The 23,105-nt window shown below is 41.8% G+C and overlaps 2 protein-coding genes across 3 annotated transcripts in view; one reads left to right on the top strand and one right to left on the bottom strand.

The window, feature by feature from the left end:
* The window catches only part of LOC105910430 (solute carrier organic anion transporter family member 1C1-like), a 34,571-nt gene extending 17,812 nt beyond the window's left edge, over positions 1-16,759 (top strand). The window contains exons 3-15 of the mRNA XM_031565264.2: positions 5,634-5,775; positions 6,693-6,825; positions 7,390-7,502; positions 7,872-8,018; positions 8,185-8,283; positions 8,628-8,876; positions 9,021-9,185; positions 10,346-10,541; positions 10,728-10,897; positions 12,120-12,309; positions 12,563-12,627; positions 12,987-13,104; positions 15,520-16,759. Of these exons, the coding sequence (XP_031421124.1) occupies positions 5,634-5,775; positions 6,693-6,825; positions 7,390-7,502; positions 7,872-8,018; positions 8,185-8,283; positions 8,628-8,876; positions 9,021-9,185; positions 10,346-10,541; positions 10,728-10,897; positions 12,120-12,309; positions 12,563-12,627; positions 12,987-13,104; positions 15,520-15,748 (2,016 nt within the window). The 3' untranslated portion in view covers positions 15,749-16,759. The remainder of the gene's footprint in view (positions 1-5,633; positions 5,776-6,692; positions 6,826-7,389; positions 7,503-7,871; positions 8,019-8,184; positions 8,284-8,627; positions 8,877-9,020; positions 9,186-10,345; positions 10,542-10,727; positions 10,898-12,119; positions 12,310-12,562; positions 12,628-12,986; positions 13,105-15,519) is intronic.
* Positions 16,760-17,026: 267 nt separating this feature from the next.
* Positions 17,027-20,282, bottom strand: LOC105910431 (B-cell receptor-associated protein 29-like). Of its 2 annotated transcripts, none has more exons than XM_012839150.3 (8): positions 20,211-20,282; positions 19,466-19,595; positions 19,195-19,295; positions 18,920-19,067; positions 18,586-18,721; positions 18,140-18,233; positions 17,833-17,933; positions 17,027-17,694 (listed from the first exon to the last, which is right to left on the bottom strand). In XM_012839150.3, exons 2-8 carry the CDS (start codon positions 19,555-19,557, stop codon positions 17,653-17,655), a joined length of 714 nt encoding a protein of 237 aa, XP_012694604.2. In that variant the 5' UTR covers positions 19,558-19,595; positions 20,211-20,282; the 3' UTR covers positions 17,027-17,652. The 2 variants fall into 2 exon arrangements, with proteins under 2 accessions (XP_012694604.2, XP_012694605.2); XM_012839151.3 differs by lacking the exon at positions 20,211-20,282 and adding an exon at positions 20,126-20,191.
* Positions 20,283-23,105: the final 2,823 nt, after the last annotated feature.

The following is a 23,105-nucleotide window of genomic DNA, read 5'->3' as shown; positions in this document are numbered from 1 at the left end:
CTCATGTTAACACTAAATTGGGGAAGACAGCTTTCTGTTATATGGCACCCTACATTTGGAATGAGGTCCAAATATCTTTAAGGTTGTACTCATTTATTTCACTAAGGGAATTCTCGAATCTTATCTCATGTACAACTGACTTCTCGTGTAGTGATTGTAACTGTTAGTTGACTTAACCATAGTATTTTATTGAATCTTCAAAATTGTTGTTTATGACCGTTTCCCTTGTATTCCTGTATTATCTGATTTATTTTATTTATTTAGTCATTTATTTATTTTATTTTTAATGTATTACCTCTTCATTGTACCCTCGGCACCATTGTAAATGAGGGTCTTATTCCTCAATGTGTTTTCCGAGGCTTAAATCAATCAATCAATCAATCAATCAATTAAGGGTTGCAGCTTGCCATATTCTCTGCTCTATGCACTGATGCTCATGGTCAAGTTTATTCTATAAGACTAAGAGGTTGGAAATTCAGGTGTCACTGCTCTTTGTATCCAGAGAGATCCAGCAGGAACAAAACCCCTCTGGGAGGAATAGAATAGTTGGGTATAGATGCAAATGTAAGATGTTACAGGGCAGTGGAGTATGGATGCAGTGGAGTGTGGATGCAGTGTGGATGCAGTGGAGTATGGATGCAGTGGAGTGTGGATGCAGTGGAGTGTGGATGCAGTGGAGTATGGATGCAGTGTGGATGCAGTGCAGTGTGGATGCAGTGGAGTGTGGATGCAGTGCAGTGTGGATGCAGTGGAGTGTGGATGCAGTGGAGTATGGATGCAGTGGAGTATGGATGCAGTGGAGTATGGATGCAGTGGAGTGTGGATGCAGTGGAGTATGGATGCAGTGTGGATGCAGTGGAGTGTGGATGCAGTGTGGATGCAGTGGAGTGTGGATGCAGTGTGGATGCAGTGCAGTGTGGATGCAGTGGAGTGTGGATGCAGTGGAGTATGGATGCAGTGGAGTATGGATGCAGTGGAGTATGGATGCAGTGGAGTGTGGATGCAGTGGAGTATGGATGCAGTGTGGATGCAGTGGAGTGTGGATGCAGTGCAGTGTGGATGCAGTGGAGTGTGGATGCAGTGGAGTGTGGATGCGATGGTTTCTCTGTTGCCAAGCTGTTGTTGGAGTGGCTACATAGTAACTAGGAGGGATGGAAAAAGTGTAGTTACAGCAATGGGAGAATGTTTTGATATCCTTCCTGCTTTTCCCTGCTTGCTGCAAAAGTTTCTGGCATGTTGCCCACCTATCAGGTCACAAAATCAGCTTATTTTAAATTCAGTCTTTGCAGAAGCAGTCCATCCTACCACTGTCAATACTAGGAATGTGCTCTTACCACGTCACTACAACACATCTGCTGGTATTCACCAGTCACAGTGTCCTGAGGTGAATGACACTGGCACAGAGAGACGGTTCCCAACATGTCTCCTACCATTCCTTTGAAACACTGGGGAAATGTTGGAAGACCATGACCATCATTTTCTGGTTAGAACAAAAAATGATGTGATTTGTTAAATTGTTTTGATGGTAAGTTGGAGTAACAGTGATAGAGAGAGAGAGAGAGAGAGAGAGAGAGAGAGTGGAGATACAGAGTAAGTAAGACTTCTGCCAAAAGCCAGTATCATCGTTGGTTGGTTGGATGGTTTACCATGAGATTTCTCAGGGAAAATGTACTTGAGAGAGAGAGAGAAACAGATAGATAGATAGATAGATAGATAGATAGATAGATAGATAGGAGTCTTCAGTGAATGGTTGAATGCTGCAGGAGTCTGGTAATTATGCGCTTGACATTCAAGAATCCCTAGTGTCACGAGACTCCAGGCCAAAACAGCGCAGGATTCAGTTTTTACAACTCTGCTTTCCTCTCGTTCTCTGTCCCCCCTCGCCATGTATAATCAATAGAGCGCTGGACCTTTCACTATATCTTGTAATACTGTAATCAGTGTATCGAATGGCATCTAATCACGAAAAATCACAATATCTTTACAGCTTTGTATAGGGAAAAGTTTCTCTGCATAAACTTGCTGGTATTGCTTTCATTTTTACATCCAGTTCATTTATAAATGTCACATATCACATGTTAAAGATTCGCCTGAAGTCTCTGAGCAGAGCAGGCTGTGTGTGCCATGTATTGATCTGCAGCAGAACTGACAGGCTGAGACTCCAGAGCTCAGCTGCCTTCCTCCATAACAGTCCCAGGGCTCCATCGCCTGCGGACAGAAAGGTGGAGTGGAGTGGAGTTGGGGGCAGGGAGATTGATCCGGACGGATGGCTCTCACTCATCTGTGCCGTGCGAGCATCGGAGCAGGACCCGAGCTAGGAAACCTCAAACGCGAGCAAGCGGAAGTGGCACATTAACTAAGTGTCCACAGCGGTCCAGTGACCCACTTAAATGGCGCCCGGCTACTGGGGCTGGCACCGGTGGCTAACAAGGCTGGCATTCTTCTGTGGGCTTTTTCCTTGCCCCTGTTGGGAAGCACAGAGATAATTGATTAGAGTTTTTACCAGGAGCAGAGACCGGCCTTGGTCGCGTGGGACCGGTAATGTTTGTGTTCTTCTACACTGGGAAGCTAAAACTGAGTCTCTCCATTTAGAGGAGACTGTGACAGAGTAGTAAATCACAGCATTAGGTTTTAATTCCATGTTTCTCAAAAGGAGGTCCAGATTTACTATTTGATTAACATGTAAGTGATGATCATGAACAATTGTTCGTTTCAGATTAATTTATCATAAACTCGTTTGTTATATGGGGTTGGGAATGATTCTGAGGTCCCCTACAAATTGTCTTGTGACTTGCCTGTTATCATCCAAGAGCAAGATGGCTACTTTAATGTGGAGTAATGCAGCCTTCACATGCTATCGGGAATATCATACGAGTTCTTAGCACATGAATGATCATAGTTACCAGAGGGAAGTTCAAGTTTTTCTACGATGCCCGAGTCAGAGGGGTGTGTCCCTTCTAATGGCATCAGTAAAAAACAAGAATTTGTTTATTTAATACTTTTGTGTTATACATTACATATGTGTGTATGGCAATGCTTCAACAAAGTCCTTTTCAGATACAGAAAGCTAGATTTAATTTCTTGAGTCAAATTAATATAATATGCTGCAGCTTGGCTCCCTGCATATAGGTCCTCTTGTGTCTGTGCCTGCTCTGGGAGGGAGAGGGAGGCTAATCAGTCTCTTGATGCCCAAGACCCCTTTGTGCAATTTTATTTTGATGAGAAAACATCAACACACTTGACTGCATGGCTAATTGTAATTATGATTTCCGAACTTGCACAAGTACTTGAAGGCCACTTACATTAATGTCAAAAATACATAGTAAACAAATAGTAATAAATAAATTTTTGGGGGGATTTTTTTTTTTTTTAAATAAATCTTATTTTCAAAACAATGAAAAAGGTCATGTATTACCTAGCGGGACTCGGCAAAGCAGGCTGAAAATATGTCTGACATCAGCCACTTCCTAACAGTCCTAGTCAGCTTCGAGCCTGCACTGATATTGATGCTTTGGGTTGAAATAACCATGGTGACACCGCAAATGGGAGAGGGAAATGAAAGAGAGTGAGAATCTAGGCCACCCGACCTGTTCAGTGCTTTGGCAGGCACTGTGAACAAACTCACACACTCACAGACTCGGCTGTGCATAGTCACAACTCACAAGCATTCATAGAGACACGGTCAGGTGCTCCCACTTACACAGATGTATTTAGGTGGATGAAATATTGTTAAAGGAGCCTTTCTGTCAACCCGAAAGTGGAATGGATGTTGACACGGAAATGGGCATCAATGATGCAAAAGCCTTGCAGTGATTCCTTGGAGTGAACTCAAAGATTCAGTTCCTGGAGTGTGTGTGTGTGTGTGCGTGCGTGCGTGCGCGCGCGCGTGTGTGTGTGAGAGAGAGAGGCAGAGCAAGGAGAGCTTAAGGACCAGACTGAATAGTAAGACATCTAGGCAAACAGGCACTCGTTAAGAATATTAAAACCATGACGGGTGCCTAAAATGCGGCTCCAAGACTGATGGAAATGATTTTAATAACAGAGCTCGCGTTGACTCACCCAGTTTAATCCATTTCTCTGGCTTTTTGAGGCGAGAGCAGCACTTCACCACGGCACCCCTCAGAGTTTGCAGCTATGTGTAAGCCCTCCAGCCCTTGATATTCATTTGCCCAGCCATGTGCTTATGCACGGTCATTTCCTGTGCCGTTTCTGAGGTCTCTCAGACATGTAACAACGGCGAAAACAATTTGCTTACCAAGACGAGAAATCTCGCTTTTAAACAGATCTTTTGTCCTTCCTCCTATGGAACCTCAGTCTATGGTGAGGTCTGGTGCCCTCAAAAAGGCATTCTGTATGTCTGTCTGGATTTCTACATTTGTTTTCATTTACACATATCCATAGGCATCCTAGTCCTAGCTTTAATACTCATGACTACTGGAGGCGAGGTGGTGCAGCTTTAATACTCATGACTACTGGATGGTGAGGTGGTACAGCTTTAATACTCATGACTACTGGATGGTGAGGTGGTGCAGCTTTAATACTCATGACTACTGGATGGCGAGGTGGTGCAGCTGCACAGGTGACACGTGGCATGAAGGTGTGGAAGAAAAACATCCACTGAACAAAATGGAATGGTTTCCTTTTGACGTGTCTGCTTTTTTCATAAATCCAATTAAATATAGCAACACTAAGCTCCATAGAATGCCTTTGTGCCTCTATCATACACACTCCCTCTCTCTTCCCCTTTTCGCCAACCCTCTCTCTCTCTCTCTCTCTCTCTCTCTCTCACCCCCAACCCCCCTCTCCTATCCCTCTCCTGTGTGCTAGTCGGAGGCTGCTGACAGCGATGCCCGCCTCCTTGCGCCGGATTGTCAGGCCCCTAATCACCTCTCTGTGAGTGCCAGGAGAGGCGAGGAGAGGAGAGGAGAGGAGAGGACAGGTGGGAGAGAAGAGGTGGGAGAGAAGAGGAGGGAGAGGAGAGGAGAGGAGAGGACAGGTGGGAGAGAAGAGGAGGGAGAGGAGAGGAGAGGAGAGGAGGGGATGGGATGGGAGAGGAGAGGAGGGGATGGGATGGGAAAGGAGAGGAGAGGAGAGGAGAGGAGAGGAGGGGAGGGGATGGGATGGGAGAGGAGAGGAGAGGAGAGGACAGGTGGGAGAGAAGAGGAGGGAGAGGGAGAGGAGGGGATGGGAGAGGATGGGATGGGAGAGGAGAGAGAGCTGGGTGGCCACATCACCCGGGCATATGGGCATATGGGGAAAGCCGTGTGTGGAGCGCTCCCCGATGCCACTGTGGCTCACTTCTTTCACCTTTCTTTTTCTATTCATTCATCTTCCTTCCTTCCTTTCTTTCTTTCATTGTTCAGGTGTTGCCCTCTATCTCTAGTGATGCTAGTATGATTTTGCACTTCTCCGTACTACAAGACTACATCATCTACATTTCCTGTTTCTACTCGTTTTTTTTATTTCTTTGTGTGTGTGTGATCGGTGACTGTCATCACATTCAGAGAGTTATTAGCGCTATCAACATTACACACCAGGAGTGAACACACATGTTTAATATTTTTGCGTACACATTGGTCATGTTCTTTGAGCCAAGAATGTGATTTGACAGCGACTCTTCTTGGTTTTCACAGATATTCCTTGCGGCCTTGTCCTTCGCCTACTTTGCAAAGGCGTTATCCGGAAGCTACATGAAGAGCACAATTACTCAGCTGGAAAGAAGATTTGACATCCCCAGTTATTTAATCGGCATCATTGATGGCAGCTTTGAAATAGGTGAGTGTGCCTTTCTGTGGCAATTCCCTCGCATGCACCATAGTGATATAGTATTAACAACTAGAGCCTGAGATGCTGCAAGACCGAGGGTTGCTAAAGGAAAATCATCTCTGACAATGAAACCGTTACCATACCTCAAGAGGGACAGGGATGTACCAAGGGGTATGGTTACAAAGTTCACTCTTTTGTCATTGTTCTAGAATGATCAAAACCTCCCCTGCAGCTCAGTGTAGGGTTACCACAGACAGTCACTGGGTTCACTCACTCTGCACACCCCCTGCCTGGAGGTTTGTTGTTGTGGGCTGTTGTTGTTGTTGTCAGAAATATAAAAAAACAAAAACATTTTGTTCGTAGCTGATATTAGGATAGTGATGTGTTGTTAGCATCTGTGGCTGTTCTTTGCAACCATTAATATGGGCAGAAGCTATTCGATGGGTTGATGGCTTTACTGACAAGTTCAGAGGACAGACACACAACTTCCTGGGGCATTTCTTTGCACATATCAGGGGGAATGATTGGGCTGGCCTTGGCATTCATGACTCATTATCTTAAAAGGGGATTTAAGCCAAGAATGTCACTAAAGCACTTTAATCAAAAGAATTACATGTCCCAGGGAATTGAAGCTGCCTCAACTTACAAAGATGGAAATGGGTATCGGTTTGGCTGGAGAAGCAGTTAGAGGGGGATTTTCATGGATTTTCACACTCAATAGCACAGAATAATGATAAATGGCTCTCTGCGTATGCGCAGTGGTTACACTCAACGCTGTTTTAGTATTCAGCGGGTAAGCACCTTCCTCACTCTTTAATTTGAGTTATAGACAGGAAAAGCTGTTCAAAGTGTAATTTAACAGTGAACGTGGAACGTCTGGATTTTTTAAAATATATAAATTATTATTTATATTATGTCTTTACCAGGTAATTTGCTAGTGATCGCCTTTGTGAGTTACTTTGGGGCCAAGCTTCACCGCCCAAAGATCATCTCGACTGGCTGTATCCTGATGTCACTAGGAACATTCCTAATTGCTATGCCTCATTTCATCATTGGCCGGTAAGACTGGTTATAATGTCACATTATTAAATCAGCAGTCTCTCCACTGGGCTCAAGACAGAAATAAAATCTTGATATGCGTATCCTCATCTTTGCTCTGTTCTCATGATGTATATATCCCATAATAATTATTCCATAAAGTGAACACAGTGTTTTCATAGTCTTTCTAAAAGTGTATATTTATGAGTGTATTTCATTTCAAACCATTTATCTGATAATGCTGGTCTCTAGTCGCAGTAAACCACAGAACATGCATGAAAACACTATTTAAGTGTTTGGTTTAAAGCTGATGGACCCATATCTGTACAACCACTGACCATAGTCCTGCTAATCCATGATTTGGCCTCAAGGGTCTATATATATATACAGTATATAAGGGTCTATTTGTGTTGGATCAAGAGACAAAACAATCCCAAATGGATGCCTCTTGAATGCATACTAAGCAGAGGTCATGCATTTAAACCCTCTTTTGTTATTTGTTCTCTTGTGTTTTAAGGCCTTAAAGGGGCTGAGTCTGTACCATATGTTCAATACAAAACAATAAACATGTGTTTTTGTACATAGCTACCAGTTTGAGACGTCTGTAAGACCAGCCATGAACACATCCAGTTACTGTCCATCAAGCACACCTGAGCCCCTAAATACAGGCAGCAGCCCCTCCGTGTTGCCATCTGTTGGTAAGAGAAAACCACGTACCCAGCTATGGGTTTTTCCTATGATGAGACTGCCCTTTACCGTGTTCCTTTTGCGTTCCTCTTTTTCTCCTTTTGTGTTCTGTTCTTTACTCAAAACAGTGCATTTGTGATACAACAATAGAAGAAAACTTTGAATCTTCACATCCTTATGAAAATGTATTTCAAAACTGAATTGCAGATACTGCAGTAATTCAACAGCATTAGCCATGGGTTGATTTTTTTTTTTGCTGATTTCCTGAGGGAGCAGTTATAACATAACATGTTTTTTGCAACAATCCTAAGCAATGCTATTTCAGAAACCGCTGTTTATGATGCTACTCGTATGTTGTCTCTCCCTCGAACCACCTCCAGGCTGTGAGAAAGAGTCCAGCCTCTCCATGTGGGTCTACGTCCTCCTGGGAAATGTGCTGCGGGGCATCGGCGAGACACCAGTGCAGCCGTTGGGCATCTCTTACATCGATGATTATGCCCATGCTGATAATGCAGCTCTCTATATAGGTACAATGGGGACATACACCGCTGCTGTTGCTTTCTTTCTGCTTATTGTTCTGTATTGATTTTCTAGTTATTTTGTCGACCTGTGGTCAATACATTATTTGTGATATTTGAAGCTTTAAGAGAGCAGTTTCACCAAGGCTCAAAGCTTAAATTGATGTCATTTCAGGCTGTGTGCAGACTATAGCCATCATCGGTCCGGTGTTTGGATACCTGCTCGGATCTCTCTGTGCCAAAATATACGTGGATGTCGGATTTGTTGACATGGGTGAGTCACAGCGCATAAGAATCGTGGCTGATTTTGTAGAGCATATTCTTTAAGAACTCTTGTTTCAAGCCAGCTGAATAATACTGAATAACTGAATAATACCATGAAAGAATAGTGTCAGCTGGTGTTTTGACATTGTAAGTCTCCATTTGTGTGTGTATTTGTGTGTTTCTGTGCTTGCTTGCATGTGTGCAAAAGGCTGTTTATCACACTCGTGTACAGAATCATAAATGCTACATATACACTCTCCAAACCTCAAGGACCTATTCACTTCAGGGTATGGTCTAATCTTACCACTATGTCCACCCCCCACCCCCCTTCACACTCCCAACATCCCCTCACAGAGACCATCACAATCACACCCAGTGATGCACGGTGGGTGGGCGCCTGGTGGCTGGGCTACCTGATCGCAGGGGTCATCACCCTGGCCTCCGCTGTGCCCTTCTGGTTCCTGCCCAGGGCTCTGCCATCCCCGGAGGACCGGCGAGGCGACGAGAGCCCCCTGGAGCAGGCGAGCTTCCTGAAAGATGCCCCCACCATCAAGCACAAGTACATGCCAGAGGAGCTGGCCAACTTCCATGACATGGCCAAAGGTATCGCAGCTGGTTGTCTCCCACTCACACTCGCAGTCTTTCACATACCATAAAACATAATCTTTGAAAAGTCCTCTTGAGTTGTAATTGTGTCTGACGTGATGATCACCAGAATAATGATTTGATTTGATTTTTTTTTTTCAGAATTCCTCCCCACCGTGAAGAGCCTGCTTGGTAATCCTCTGTATTTCACATATCTCTGTGTGGCCATCATTCAGTTCAACTCACTCATCGGCATGGTCACGTACAAGCCCAAATACATCGAGCAGCATTACGGCCAGTCCGCCTCCAAGGCCAACTTCCTAATGGGTAGGTGCTGTCGCTCTATTTTGACCATATTCTCTGGCCCTGGAGATGTCCATTGACTAGGGATTGACCGATATGCATTTTTAAAGGCTGATACTAATATCAATATCTAATGGCTTACGGTGGCCGATAACCGATGTTTAGACAATATTCATTTATCATGCAAAAACATACATAAAGGGAATTCAAATTTGTGAGTTAATTTGCGAATACTTTCTATGAGAATCAACAAGCAACGAGCAGATCTTACACCACATCTCTAAAAAGTCTCTAAAATCTATGAATGGCACAAATGATGGCACTGACTAAGGTAACAAAAATATGGATGAAGCTTACGTTAACTAGCCAGCTAACTTCAACAAAGGCTATTGTTACGCCATTATATTTTACTTTTTAAATAAGGTTACATTTATAACGTTAGCTTCATTCTTAAGGTATGCAATCTGACTAAATACAACAGGGTGTATTTAGACAAATATAGGCAACACCAATATGAGGAAGCCAATACTGTCAAAGGGGGCAGATGGCGGCCGATATATCGGTAGAACTGATATATCAGTCTATCTCTACCATTAACTTATCAAAATGAAATAGTTTTAATGCTTGTCAACTTGCTTTCCCTCCTCATTTCATGGGTCTTCAGGGGACCCAAAAAAGTGAGTCCCTGTAATTAGAAAGTGACACATGAAAGAGAATGGGGAAATGAGATGAATTAATGGCACAGGCCTGATAAAAGGTTGTATTTTAAAATGAGCTGGTGATGTTCAGATGCACTGATGAAGACATGCAGGCATTCCAGAATGGTGTATGTGTGCGTGTGCGTGTGCGTGTGCGTGTGCGTGCGTGTGCGTGTGCGTATGTGTGCTTGTGTGTCTGTGTGTGTTTGGCACAGGCGTGTCTATTCTAGATCCTCTGTCCTTTCAACCATCAAACGAAATCCTCATCCCCCTTGACATGACCACTTCAGATGAAATATGGATGGACTGCATGATGTTACTTTGATATGAACAGGCGAATTCTCTCTTTGATCACCCCCCCCCCCCCCCCCCCCCCCCTCCATTGCGGACTAGTTGGCAGTGCGGCCAAGCTCTGCATGTGTTTGTGGGAGTTGATCTTCCCCCCTTCTCAGCATATTACATGAGGGCCGTTTCTGTTTGCTGCAGGCATCATCAACATCCCCGCCGTGGCCCTGGGAATGTTCCTGGGAGGCGTGATCATGAAGAAATTCAAGTTTGGCATCATGGCTGCCGCCAAGTTCGCCTTCGGGACCTCACTGCTGGGCTACTTCCTCTCCCTGTTCTTCTTTGCCATGGGCTGTGAGAATGCCAAAGTGATGGGCATTACGGTGTCATACTCTGGGTAGGTCATGACTTGTGGCCTTTCTGTGTGTGTGTATATATATCTTTCTGTCTTATGTCATAATTCTTTTTCTGGCATGACGGCAGCTTTCAAATCACTCTTGACCTAAAGGACACATAAATAACACATCTTTTGTATACATTTAATGCTGTTTTTTTCCCTTACAATGTTTGTTCCCACACAAAGCGAGGATATGTTGTCTTACAACGAGAGTTCTTTGTTCGCCAACTGCAACTTGGCTTGCATGTGCTCCGGAAAGGACTGGGATCCAGTGTGTGGGGACGACGGCATCACTTACGTCAGCCCCTGCCTGGCAGGCTGCACCGCCTCCAATGGATCTGGGAAGGAAACGGTCAGTTTTCCTTCTCTCTAATGGACACATTAAAAACTGACCATAACGCATATCTCACATGGTTTGCAACTAATTATCAAGTTGCGGTAACACTTTAGTTTAGGGAACATATGTTAACCATTAACGCGTGACGAATATGTGTCTGTATAAGTGCCTAATAAAGTCTTCATTAAGCATCATTTATTAGGCCTGTATTCGCCAATTATTTATTCTCACTGAATATGTCATTGTTTGTTGGTACATCCTTAATAATCAACTAGTTGGTCTCAACCTAAATTATTGATGTATAATAAGAATAAAAATAGGTATTCCTACTGAGAAACAGTGTTTCATTGCTCAATGCAATGGCACAGCAGGTCCAAGTAATGGTAATTGTACTCACCCAGGCTGCTAGTGGTGACTGGGGGGTAGGGCCCCTGTTCTAAAGTGGAAACTTGCTCAGAAGCAATGAGTACACTTCAATAAGTGATACCTACACAGTATATCATTACTGATTCAGCGTAAGTTCCCTGTTCTAAAATGAAGGGTTAATATCCATATAATCAGACAATTTCTCAAAACATACGACATGCGTCCAAAGTTCCCTACCACTCCCCTCCAAAGTAACCATTTTGTGTTTCCACAAGACAGAAACCTTTTCCAAAGTCATAAGCCTCCATCAGTCTCTGACAGATGTCTCTGTCTTGTGAGACTCTAAGGTGGACTGGTTGGTACAGTTTGTTTGTTGGTAAAGTAAGGTTTGCAGGTAGATATACCTATTCTACAAATATTTTACCACTATAAGTTGCATATTTAGACAGTATATTAAAAGGCTAAGAACCTTCTATTTTGATCCTTGCTATATATCAGTAAGCTTAGGTTAAGACCACCTAGTTGGTTATTAAGGATGTCTTAACACTAATTAGTTACGTGTTAATGACTAACATTTGTTCCCTAAAGTAAAATTGTTTCCCTACCATTGATATTGATTATATTATTGATATTGAGATTGTTACCCTTGTTAATCTGTATTAATTGCACTTTTGCAGTATGCGAGAAGTATTGCCATTAAAAAAGTATCAGTCTTTTGGTTCGTATCACGTTTGTATCCGATGTATCTGATGTACCAGCCAGGGGCACAAGTAGGATAGAATGGCATGTGTATTCATTGAAGTATCCCTGCATGCTTTGTGAGTTTTTGGTCGACTACCCTATTGGTTGATCCATAATGCAGTATCTCTCTGCAGGTGTTTGGAACTGCAAATGCATAGGCGCTGCTGAACCAGGCCCCCAGACCGGCAACCTGACAGCCATTTTGGGCCAATGCCCCCACCGGAGCAGCTGCGACGGCATCTTCCCCTACTTCCTGGCCCTGTCTGTCATCACTTCCTTCATCATCTCCCTGGGGGGGACCCCTGGTTATATGCTACTCATCAGGTGAGTCTCCAGGGGGCATTTCGTAGCAGGCACTGTATACTGTATATGTCAGCGAGGTGGTCCATTTATTTGCCGTTCTGACTGTTTGCAATGTAAAGTGAATCTTATGTTCTCTTTATTCTGAATGTCAGGAAAATAGGTCATGCACTTCAGCAACTACAGTATGCTTGTACCACTGTACCCAAGCAATGATCACATAATGGTTATGCAATGCTTATGATCATTACTCTTTGCCTGCACTCTGCTCTGATAGGTGCATTAAGCCACAGCTGAAGTCTCTTGCATTGGGGCTCTACACGCTCGCCACTCGAACCCTCGGTAAGTCCTGTCATCCGGTCACTCGGTGGGTGGCACTTCAAGCCATTGCATCGGGCTCTGTAATCATTACCTCATGCATAGAATTCCCTCTGCCCAAAGCTACGCTAATGAACCACCGAGGGATGTACAATGCCCGTTCGCGTGGCATTGTTGCATGCCTCCACGCATGCATAAACACATACAAACATGTATAAATAAATACAGGGAATGCACTCATGCATATATACATCATCGCTTGTCAGCAGCAGAGTGCATCTCTCTCCATAGGCAGCGTCCCGCCCCCCCCCCCCCCCCCCCTTAAGTCTGGGTCCTGTGGAATGGTTTGAAATGGGGTTCTTTTCACTTTTGCTTCTGTGTAGCTGGGATACCTGCCCCCATCTATTTCGGTGCATTCATTGACACCACCTGCCTGAAGTGGGGACAGAAGAGGTGTGGCGGCCCTGGAGCGTGCCGAATATACAACACGACAGCCTACAGGTACATTAACCACCTGTCACACTGAGGGGTAGATGAACCAACACGTTAGCGCCCGTTTTATCGCAACATGCGCCTAGAAATAGCTATGTACGAACAGACATCACATGGCTAAAACCACGTTCTGCCTGCTACAGGAGCGCAGAATGACAAGTTGTGCTCTTCAGACTGTTACTTTTACTTTGCATTTGTGGGGATTTTTGGCAAAGTTTTGGGAGAAGTGCAAGGAGCTGCAGGGGCACAGTGCACTATAGTGTATTTTGTGGTGAAAAGGTGATGATATATCCCATTGAATAGCTTCTTATAGATGATCCCACAATATTGAATATTCTAATACTAATGCGTTTTGGACATATTTACACAGTGCGGATCAATTTGTGACAATAAACTTGCAGCTCATAAAATTCATTCTGGAAGGTACACAAACTTGTAATTGTGAACATAATGCTTTTGATGTACATACAATGTTCTCTGAAAATTTCAAGTAAATATGACATCGGCTCCCAGGTGAAAGGATCCTTGTCACAATGTGCATGAAAAGCATTTCATATATAATTTAGGTTAGACACTGTATAAATATGAATGCTTCGATCCATCAGATGCTATTTATTCTTTAAGTGTCCATACATGTGTGCACGTTATGTAACCAAGTTTGGGCCTCTATATATATTCAGTCATTCCATCCAGAATAAGTTACAGTTTTAGAATCTACAGGAAACATTGAATCAGCATGCCACATTTCAGAACTCTGGTCGTATTTATGGAAACGTTACTAAGCTTCAAAGATCCCAAAAAATTCCAGTGACTGAAAAATGTTTTATTTTAAAGGTAGTTTTCACAAGTACTAAATACATTCTAAACAGAAAAGCTTTGGGAGTATAGGGAGATGGTGTGATGAAAAGACATGAAATGACCACCATGTTGAAAGCAAGCTTTACTTTTGTTTGGCTTTTTATGTCTTGCCACTACTTTTACACTTTATCCAATTCCTTATGTGTAGATGCCTGCTACACTATTGAATTAATTTGATATACCTGCACAAATAGTCTGAGTGTTATTTGTCTTTTGAGTGGTGTAGAATTACTGCCCTGTATTATCTCTCTGTTTTATGTCCCCTAATTAGCATGTGTATCTATTTCCTGATCGCTAAACTTTTGATTCCTTGTAAATGATGGTTGGCAGTTCCATGATTCCGTTCAATTGGGCACTGTGCTGTATTTTAAAGTTTCCATCCTCTACACTAGTTACATTACTTACACTGAGCTGGTCACTCGACTTACAAGTCCAACCAGTTATGCTACCAACCCACACCCACTCAAAAATGTGTGTCATGATAAAGAAGAGATGGCGAAGAAGTAAAATCACTCACATGCTGTGCTGCATTTAATTTCTAAAGAGGGTTAACTGTTAACCACATGACTTTCAAAAAACAACAAACTGAACAATTACAGCAAATCTATACATCTACACAATTCCTCTCCTACCAGTTAAGGTTTTTTTTTTTTTTCATGAGGTTAAAAAAAACATATCATGTTATATGAATGACCAAGATAAGTAAGCATATGCAAGAACAACATCATACTTACTCTTAAATATGACTGTGACCCTCTGATGGTGTGGATCTAATTTGCTTTCACAGCGCTTTGCCAAAGGGCATGAACTTGGGGACAGGCAAATGGTCCAAGGCAAACATCACAAATCGCTGAATGAAATTGTTCACTGACTACAACAATATTGTGCAATGCAATCTTAATCTTAGGGTTAAATATTAATAGAGGTCTTGTGGTTTGAATTAATAAAGAACAGTCTTCCTGGCAGGAGATCATGCATCTGTTTGAATTCTATATGAAGTCATGGCCTATGTTATGCATCATCCAGTGTGGCCAGACGGTTTACTAAACTAAACTAAATGTTTTCACTTTTTCAAAAGATAATCAGTTTCCCCAAATTAGCATTAAAGCCAGCATTAAGAATATGCTATTAGAATATGTTGGCTAGATATACAGATATACAGTACATTTACAGATATACATTTCTATCAAGTTTGAGAGTAACTTCATTCTTAACTTTTCATATGTTGTTGTACTTGTACTACCATGTCAATATTGTAATACCTTAGTTACACATTATCACCTGATACTGGTGGTCTTTACAGTGTTTCTAAAGTCCAGGTTCAGTTGTAGGCTGAAGATAATTAATGTAACTTGGGAGTATTCTCTTTTCTCCCAGTCTGTGCTGTATTCTGTTGCATGTTCTTGCTGAAACAAGTAATCTCATGGTGAACCATCCAACCAACCAACGATGATAACTGGCTTTTGGTCTCAGGCAGAAGTCTAACTCTCCGTCTCCATTCTCTCTCTCCCTCTCTCTCTCTCTCTCTCACTTTACTTTATTTTAATTTATTTTGGGACCCATCAGGATAGTGTATCTTGGCCTGACACTGGGCCTGCGGACCATCTCCTTCTTCCCGTGCATCCTGGGCTTTCTGTTGCTGAGGAGGCACATGCAGCGGGAGCAGCGGCAGCAAGCGCTGAGCAACGGTGGGACGGAGACCGAGTGCCTCAGGAAAGAGGAGAACCACTCGCTGCAGTGCGAGCAGCTCCTGCGGACTCTGGAGTGCAACCCCAACAGGGAGACACGGCTGTGATGGTCAGCACCATCAACGCTCCTCTGTGTAAATCTCTCTTGAATATTTTGTTTGTTTGTTTGTTTTTTTTGTTTTTTTCTGAACTTATGAAAGAAAGCCACCCAGTGGCCATTCTGTACACACATGCAGAGCAACATTTTTATATATTTGTACTGGACTCATGTAGATTTATGTAAAATAACAACAGATGTGTTTAAAAAAATAATGATTGAAACTCTTTAATGTATATGCTGTGGTTTTCAATGGATTTTCTGCCTATTTTTAGAAACAATCAAATTGTTATTTGTTTGTTTTTGTTTTTTTTATTGAGTATTTTGTAAATGTGTTTGATGTAGATGCTGATGTTTTTTATATTTGGAAGACCATGTACAGGGTATAGTTTTAACTTACTAAAGATGTGACAAATATTTTTCCTGTCAAAGATCAATTCATGCAATAGTCTGCTAAATATCTCCTTATTCTATAGGTTGTACTTTGTGACCCCTTTTCCAGCGTCCCTGCAAAGCCTTAAACAGGGTTTAAACACCCACAAGGATAAGGGTTATGATGCACTGGATGAGTCATAGCTGTTCCCTAATCTAAAAACACAAACTGTGTCATGTGGAGGTTGAACCACAAGGTGAAATATTTACAGTGAATACTTTCTCATCCAGCCACAGCACCTTGTGTTTAGCCCCAGAATGTTAACAAGCTGCGTGAGAGGTTCATAACTTCTTATGTCAGCTGAGCTTTACGCCGAGAGAGCAAGGGAGGGTCTTGGTCTGTTTATATTTATTTATATTTCTGTCATATGGACGGAATGCGGAGCATTCTCCTATGTTGTGATTCCTGTTGGGTGTTCCCATTTAGCCCTTTAGCAAACACTAGGAAAGTCTGGATTTTCAGTCCACCTATTTATAACATATATCAAAACAACCTTTGAAGTATTGCTACATGTTTCTGGTTGTGTGTGTGTGTGTGTGTGTGTGTGTGTGTGTGTGTGTGTGTGTGTGTGTGTGTGTGTGTGTGTGTGTGTGTGTGTGTGTGTGTGTGTGTGTGTGTGTGTGTGTGTGTATAATGGAAAGAGAGAGAGAGAGAGATTGAAATAGAGATACACTTTAAAGTGTGCTAATATTACTGCTCAGGAATTATTAATTTTCCTGCATAAACACCAATAGCGTTAGTTGTAGGAGGTTTCGCTTAATCTCAACTCCAAAAAGAAACTATCAAAACTATAAATATCTTGACCTTACTATCTTGTCAGGATATGCAAAACCACAGCATACACATATCATATACTATATACGACATGTGTGACATTCACAAAACGGGAAAATATTAGCTTTACAGGGCATTTTAAAGTATGTTTTCTCTCTACTTTTTCTTGCCTCGTTTTCATTCTGTATAACGCCACAGGAGTTGTCTTTGTGTTGCTCATGCGCTGTGTACATGAAAATTCCATTGTTTGTTTTTCTTGGCCCATTACAGTGAGTTGTTGTTCAATGACTTCATTTTACAGTATATTAAGCCACCATTGTGCCTAGTGGAAATTCCATTTTTAATACAATAGTCTTGAAAAGAAGTTTCCCCTGTCTTTGTTGTTCTTTTCTCTGTTGTATAAAGTCCTCAAAGGATCATTAGTTGCTGTGGACCTAAAGGACAGAACCCACAGGCCTTCAAACATTGAATTTTTGTATTAATTACCCTTCAGTACAGTCACTGATTTGAAAGCATTATTCACTTCGTGAAGCACATTGACAATTACTCTGCTAATGGTTGAACTCAGTATAAGGGGCTGCCACCAATAAAGAATCAAACATCACAATGATTCTTTACTGTAGGGAGATGGTGGACTCAATGAAAGGAACGTTGGGTTGTAACATAAAATAACTTGCCAAAGTTTGTGATTAACCTGGGCACCGGGCCTACTGATCTTTTTTGCCTTCGGATCCATTGTTAAGATTGTTCTGTAAGAGAAGGACAATAACGTTAACCTCTGCCCTGTGTGTGTGTGAGTAAGTGAGTGAGTGTGTGTGTGTGTGTGTGTGTGTGTGTGTGTTTATGTATGAATTTAAACTCTTAAACCACTCCGTAAGTCACAGCACCTGTAGCATGTGATGTTCCGTCAGCAGTCGATCATACTCTCTGGTGAGTCCCTGAGCTTGTTTCTTCAGAGCCTCCACTTCAACACGAGACTTACGCAATGCTGAGGAGGAGGCAACGTTTAAATCGTTCAGATCTTTCTGATGAAACTCACCAGCAGTCCACTGACATTGTGTTTGACTTTCATTTCTACGTGCTTACATTCTTCATGAAAATATATTATTTATTTTCTGTACATCAGAACCAATCCAACAATACATCTGTTTTATCATGAACCACCCTAATCCCAGAAGGCAGAGGAACACCTACCATCATCAGCAGCTCTGAGGTCTTTGTTTGCATTCTCCACCTCCTGTCTCATCAGCTGAGCTCCAGTAGACTTTGTGCTCTCTTTCTGCAGGGTCTGTATAAAGGGGGGTAGGGAGATACATGATTTACAACATCTTGATCTTAATGTCCATCCTTTGCTTCACACCAAAAGTTACAAGGGAGGGCCCTTCTCATAGAACATGAATAAGTAAAATAATCAGCCTCCCCTACTCTCCACATGTAGTCCAAACACGTGGGCAACTGGTATGTGTCTTCATGCACTTAGTTTAAGTGCACAAGTGTGTACTGTTTTATCTTGCAAGACAAAGCACAGTGTGCACTAACACTGCTGCAACAGTTGACAATGCAACACATGAAGCTGCATCACCACAGTGTACAATACAGGGAAATGGGACTGACTCAGTATTTCACAGGGCTGGACTTACTTCTTTCAGTTGCTGGTTTTCCTCCATATATTTCTTGCCGGCCTGGTTGGCACCCTCTGCCTGGGCCTGCAACGCAGCTCCGCTGCCCTCGGCTAAAGCCACCTGGTGGATCAGGGTGATGATGCGGCGCATGATGCTATGGTAACACCAAGAAATCGGGAAACTATATCAAAGTTGGCCATGGAAACAGTTTACTGTAGCTGGCCTAATAACTGGCAAATTGATCTACCCTGTAAATGTCTGGTGTCAAACGTTCTGTTGTTTCTGAGGCATATGTGTTGATGATACGGAATGTATAAAGCAGTGGTGTGAGAACAGCACCAGAGACACTCACAGCCAGTGAACGAGGGAGAATCCAGAGAGGTACAGATTCCTCTGGGCCCTGAAGAGCATCATGTGCACATGGTCTGAAAAGTTGGGCTGCAGCTGGGAATCTTTTGAGGCCTCCTCGGCTGAATACTTCCTGACTTCTCTCAAGGCATCTGAAAAGGTGAGCAAAATAAAGAGGAAAGGGGATAAATATCACTGGGCAAATTACATTAAACGTAAACACACCAGTAAATGTATTTGTATGCAAGCTAGACATTATTATTTTGCAAGAGCACTTACCAAGAAAAAGAACAATGAGGATCAATATCATGGCAAAGAAAAATTTGTTCCAGTAAGGTGACATCATGCTCCATATATTCCACTTGAATATTTTGTGCCATCTATATAAGAGGTGATAAACATAGCACATATATATTTGCATCTGTCCAGAGTCATTGCTGAGATGCAAAAAAAATATTGCATGGTTTTACCAAATATTTCATCAATGTAAAGAAAATGTTGCACCATGAGAGACTACAAACAATGAATAAACAAAGACAGACAGACAGACCTCTGAGCAGAGAGGAGGGGCAGGCAGAGGATGAGAAGGAAAGCTATCTCAGCATAGAGGAAAAGAGCCACTGCTGCCCATTGTAGAGTCATTCTCTCTAGCACTCTGAGCCCGAACCACTGGCAGAGAGCTGTGGGATTCATACATCATGTTATTAGGTGTACAGTCATGTATACACGGTGAGAATTATATATTCAGAAGGGACCAAAGCTAAGGCAGTGATGGGACGTCGAAAATAGGCCTATAACACAGCATCTCAGGGGAACGCGTAACCAATGTCTATTTGCTTGCAAAATAATAATGATTCTTATTATTATTATCAGTGATTATCATATTGGCATAATTTATAACTGGAGACATGCATTTTGTATCGGATTGTGAGAATAACGCCGTACCGGTCGCTTACAAACACTGAGCCCGCAGTCATGCTGCGCATTTGACAGCACACCTGTTGCGACGTTTCACTGTCAATGGTCATTTTTAAACCAACCATGCAATAATATTTGTGTTTTGTTATTCGTCAAAGACAACACACACATACAAGCAAAATCAACAACAAATGATTACAATCTGATCTTTTAGTTTTATACTTTTAAGGTACGAGTTTACTTCAAACTTCAACAAAAACCTGCGTGCGGTCATGCTAACATGAAATCGTACGATTAATGTAGTCTACAGTAACATCATTAGTGTTTACGCCAGCTAACGAAGTCCCAGATACGTGAAATAAACCATCAAGTCTTACCAGAAATAGCGTGTCGATATAAAGGCGATAGGTAACAACTCCATTCAAGTCACACCCACTACTAGATCTGGGCTCTGACGACAAGTGAAAGCCTTCATAGCATACATTAGTATGTATTTCCCAAAGTAGAAAATAGATTTTGTCTGGAGATATCAAAGTAAACTGACAACATTATAACGGCATATCAGCATGTTTATTTGTTACTTTGAAATTACACGTACAAAATGAAAGCACCATACACCATACACTAAGGCATTACGGCACTAAGCCATACACTTAGACATTTGCATGGTCATAACTTGTCCACAATATCAACATTTCCTGATTAATACATAGACGCTATCCTCTAAAACTTTACATTTATGGTTCTGTGATAGCTACTAAGATTTCCCCTTCCACTAAATATAGCAGCAGCTCATGCCTCTTTAAATAACTTGAGACATGTAGGTCACTCTAGTCTACTCTGTTACATACTGTTAGTTATCTTGTATATTTAAATTAATTATTTCTGTGACGCACAGTCACAATCAACATGCATAGCTGACATATCTCCTTTGGTGCTCACACACAAAATAACTATTGTTTCCACTTCATTTGAGTAGGGTGAGTTTACTTAAGAGACTGAACTATTTTAGCCCCCTCTGCACACAAGCTGATTGGCCAGTGCCGTGATTAGGTTTGTGGTTGTTATGGTTGCTGTTTTTGTGGGGTGGTGGCAGTTGCACAGGGGTTTCCTGACATTCAAATAATGTGTGTGTGCAACCTGTACTTTTTCACACTAAGAATTCGACCAGACGTGAGCTCCAAGAAGAATGAAATTATGTGATGAGTGTCCTTTTTCTGCTGCTGATATGTTTGTTTTGTGGATTATGCAGGTATAGCACATCCCTTTGAATTGGTACATTCTCATATAGAACGTAAGTGGTCTGTCTTTATTTATGTTGGTGAAAGCCTCATATGTTTGACCTTTCTTTGACATTTTCTCTAATATACTTAAACATTTCTAAACATTGTCTTTAGTCCATATTTGATATCTAAAACAAGACATAACCCTACCTATATTTCTGACACAAAGAAAGAGTGCCACTGCCACCTACCATACATTACTTGAACGTTCTTTAGGAAACCAAATACTGCCACCCGGTGGAGAAAACTAAAACTTTGGTTGTAGTGTACATTTGTCCAGTTTGTTTGGCCTGTCCGAACATAAGATTTGTTCTTAAAAATTAAACAATTTATGAAGCAAAATAAAATGCCTTCAATGTCCACTGTTTATGACACGTAGACTATTTAGCCTCAATGATCGAAGGTCTTCAGGCCAAATAATGTGTAGGCTAGTCTACAATTACTCATAACAACATTTTAAATCGCAATGCGTCATAGCACAAACGTTTTCTCCAGATAGCAAGCATATCAAGATGTGCCGACCAAAATCCACTTCAGGTCCACTCAGACAACCATCATCTTTAGTGTAGCTGGACGTGGATATTAAGAAAATCACATAAAAGGTTGGCAATACCTGGAATTTATTAACCATATCCAAATCTATTAAAGTATCAGCCGCGAAACAGGAGAAGTTTATGGTAAGCTAGTAGAAGGCTCCCAAGGTAAAAGTTACTATTATTATTATTTCTGCTGGTAAGCCTCTGCGATACATGAAATACGAACACACATTTCCAAAATATAATTAAATTGATAGCTTTGTAACAACAATAACCAATATTAGGCCTATAATATTTCGCTTGACACTGTCTTTGAGACCACATTTCTGCATTTCACCAAAGATTTTTAAAATGTTCTGGTTTAATCCTCTCTGATTTCACTGTCCATGGCCTACATTAGAACATAATAATTTGGGTGACGTTAAAAGGCTGCTATGATTCCAAATGACAGCGACACATATGACGTAATAGTGAGAGATCACATAATGGTTACCATGGTAAAAGAGAACCCAACATGAATCTATCAAAGTGAAACATTCATTTGGATGTCAAGCCTGACCGGACAAGACACTTTATTTGCAGCTGAGTATCATATACAACCTAATCTGATCGGAGCCCTTTGACTCCTTACAGGTACGTGTTGCATAATTTTTTTTTTTTCACCTCAGCATACATTTTAGTGGTCTATAAAAGCTTTTATCCATAAATATGTAACCTATTGATTGATTAGTCATCATAGGCCTCCACAGAAATGCCTAGACAGAGTATTCTGAACCGTATGGATTGGGTAAATAGTAAAAACATGTGTGCTATATAGGCTAGTATTCACATAGTTAAATAATATATATATATATATGAAGCCATTTTCTTACCAAGGGGTTCGGGGGACCACGGCACAGTTTGCTGCTGTTATCAACACATACCTGATTAACTAGGAGTTCAAATCTAGGTGATTGGTTCCATCAGCTGTAGTAGAGCAAAGAAGATGGGAAATGTAGCTCAGGTGACCAGGTTCTGTTACATCTTCATAAATCTCACAGTAAAATGTCATTTAGGCTGGATAACACGATAGACATGCCCAGGAGGCTTAAGGAGCATAGATTCATGTGGAACTTTTGCAAAATGACTCCTGGAGGAAAAAGATAAATCCTTAGTTGTCTTGGCTGGTAACATGTGCAGGATGTGTGAACATGTTCAAATACAAATACCATTCAGTATATTCTATTATAACACAACATATGAGTTCAAGTAAAGTAAAGTCCCAGATTGAGCAATTAGCAATCTATGTTAGCATTGCATTAGAGAAATGTTTTCTTGTTCCTAAAGTAAACAATATTGAACACATTTTCATATGCTGTCTCAGAGCCAGGAAATGAGAGATTGGATACTGTCAGCACTGCTGAGGATCCATGACCGACTTCCTGAAGAATTCCATCGATCTCTGAGAGGAAGA

The sequence above is a fragment of the Clupea harengus genome, chromosome 3 (assembly GCF_900700415.2).
Source record: "Clupea harengus chromosome 3, Ch_v2.0.2, whole genome shotgun sequence".
In the NCBI taxonomy this organism is placed as follows: Eukaryota; Metazoa; Chordata; class Actinopteri; order Clupeiformes; family Clupeidae; genus Clupea; species Clupea harengus.
The sequence above is the reverse complement of the archived record's forward strand: the minus strand, read 5'-3'. Positions and strand labels throughout refer to the sequence as shown.

Coding starts and splice junctions, on each gene's coding strand:
- LOC105910431 (XM_012839150.3), bottom strand. CDS start 19,557: ATGACTCTACAATGGGCAGCAGTGGCTCTTTTCCTCTATGCTGAGATA. Junction 19,068..19,194: donor CCTCATTGTTCTTTTTCTTG/GTAAGTGCTCTT, acceptor TCACCTTTTCAG/ATGCCTTGAGAGAAGTCAGG. Junction 18,234..18,585: donor AAAACCAGCAACTGAAAGAA/GTAAGTCCAGCC, acceptor CCCTTTATACAG/ACCCTGCAGAAAGAGAGCAC.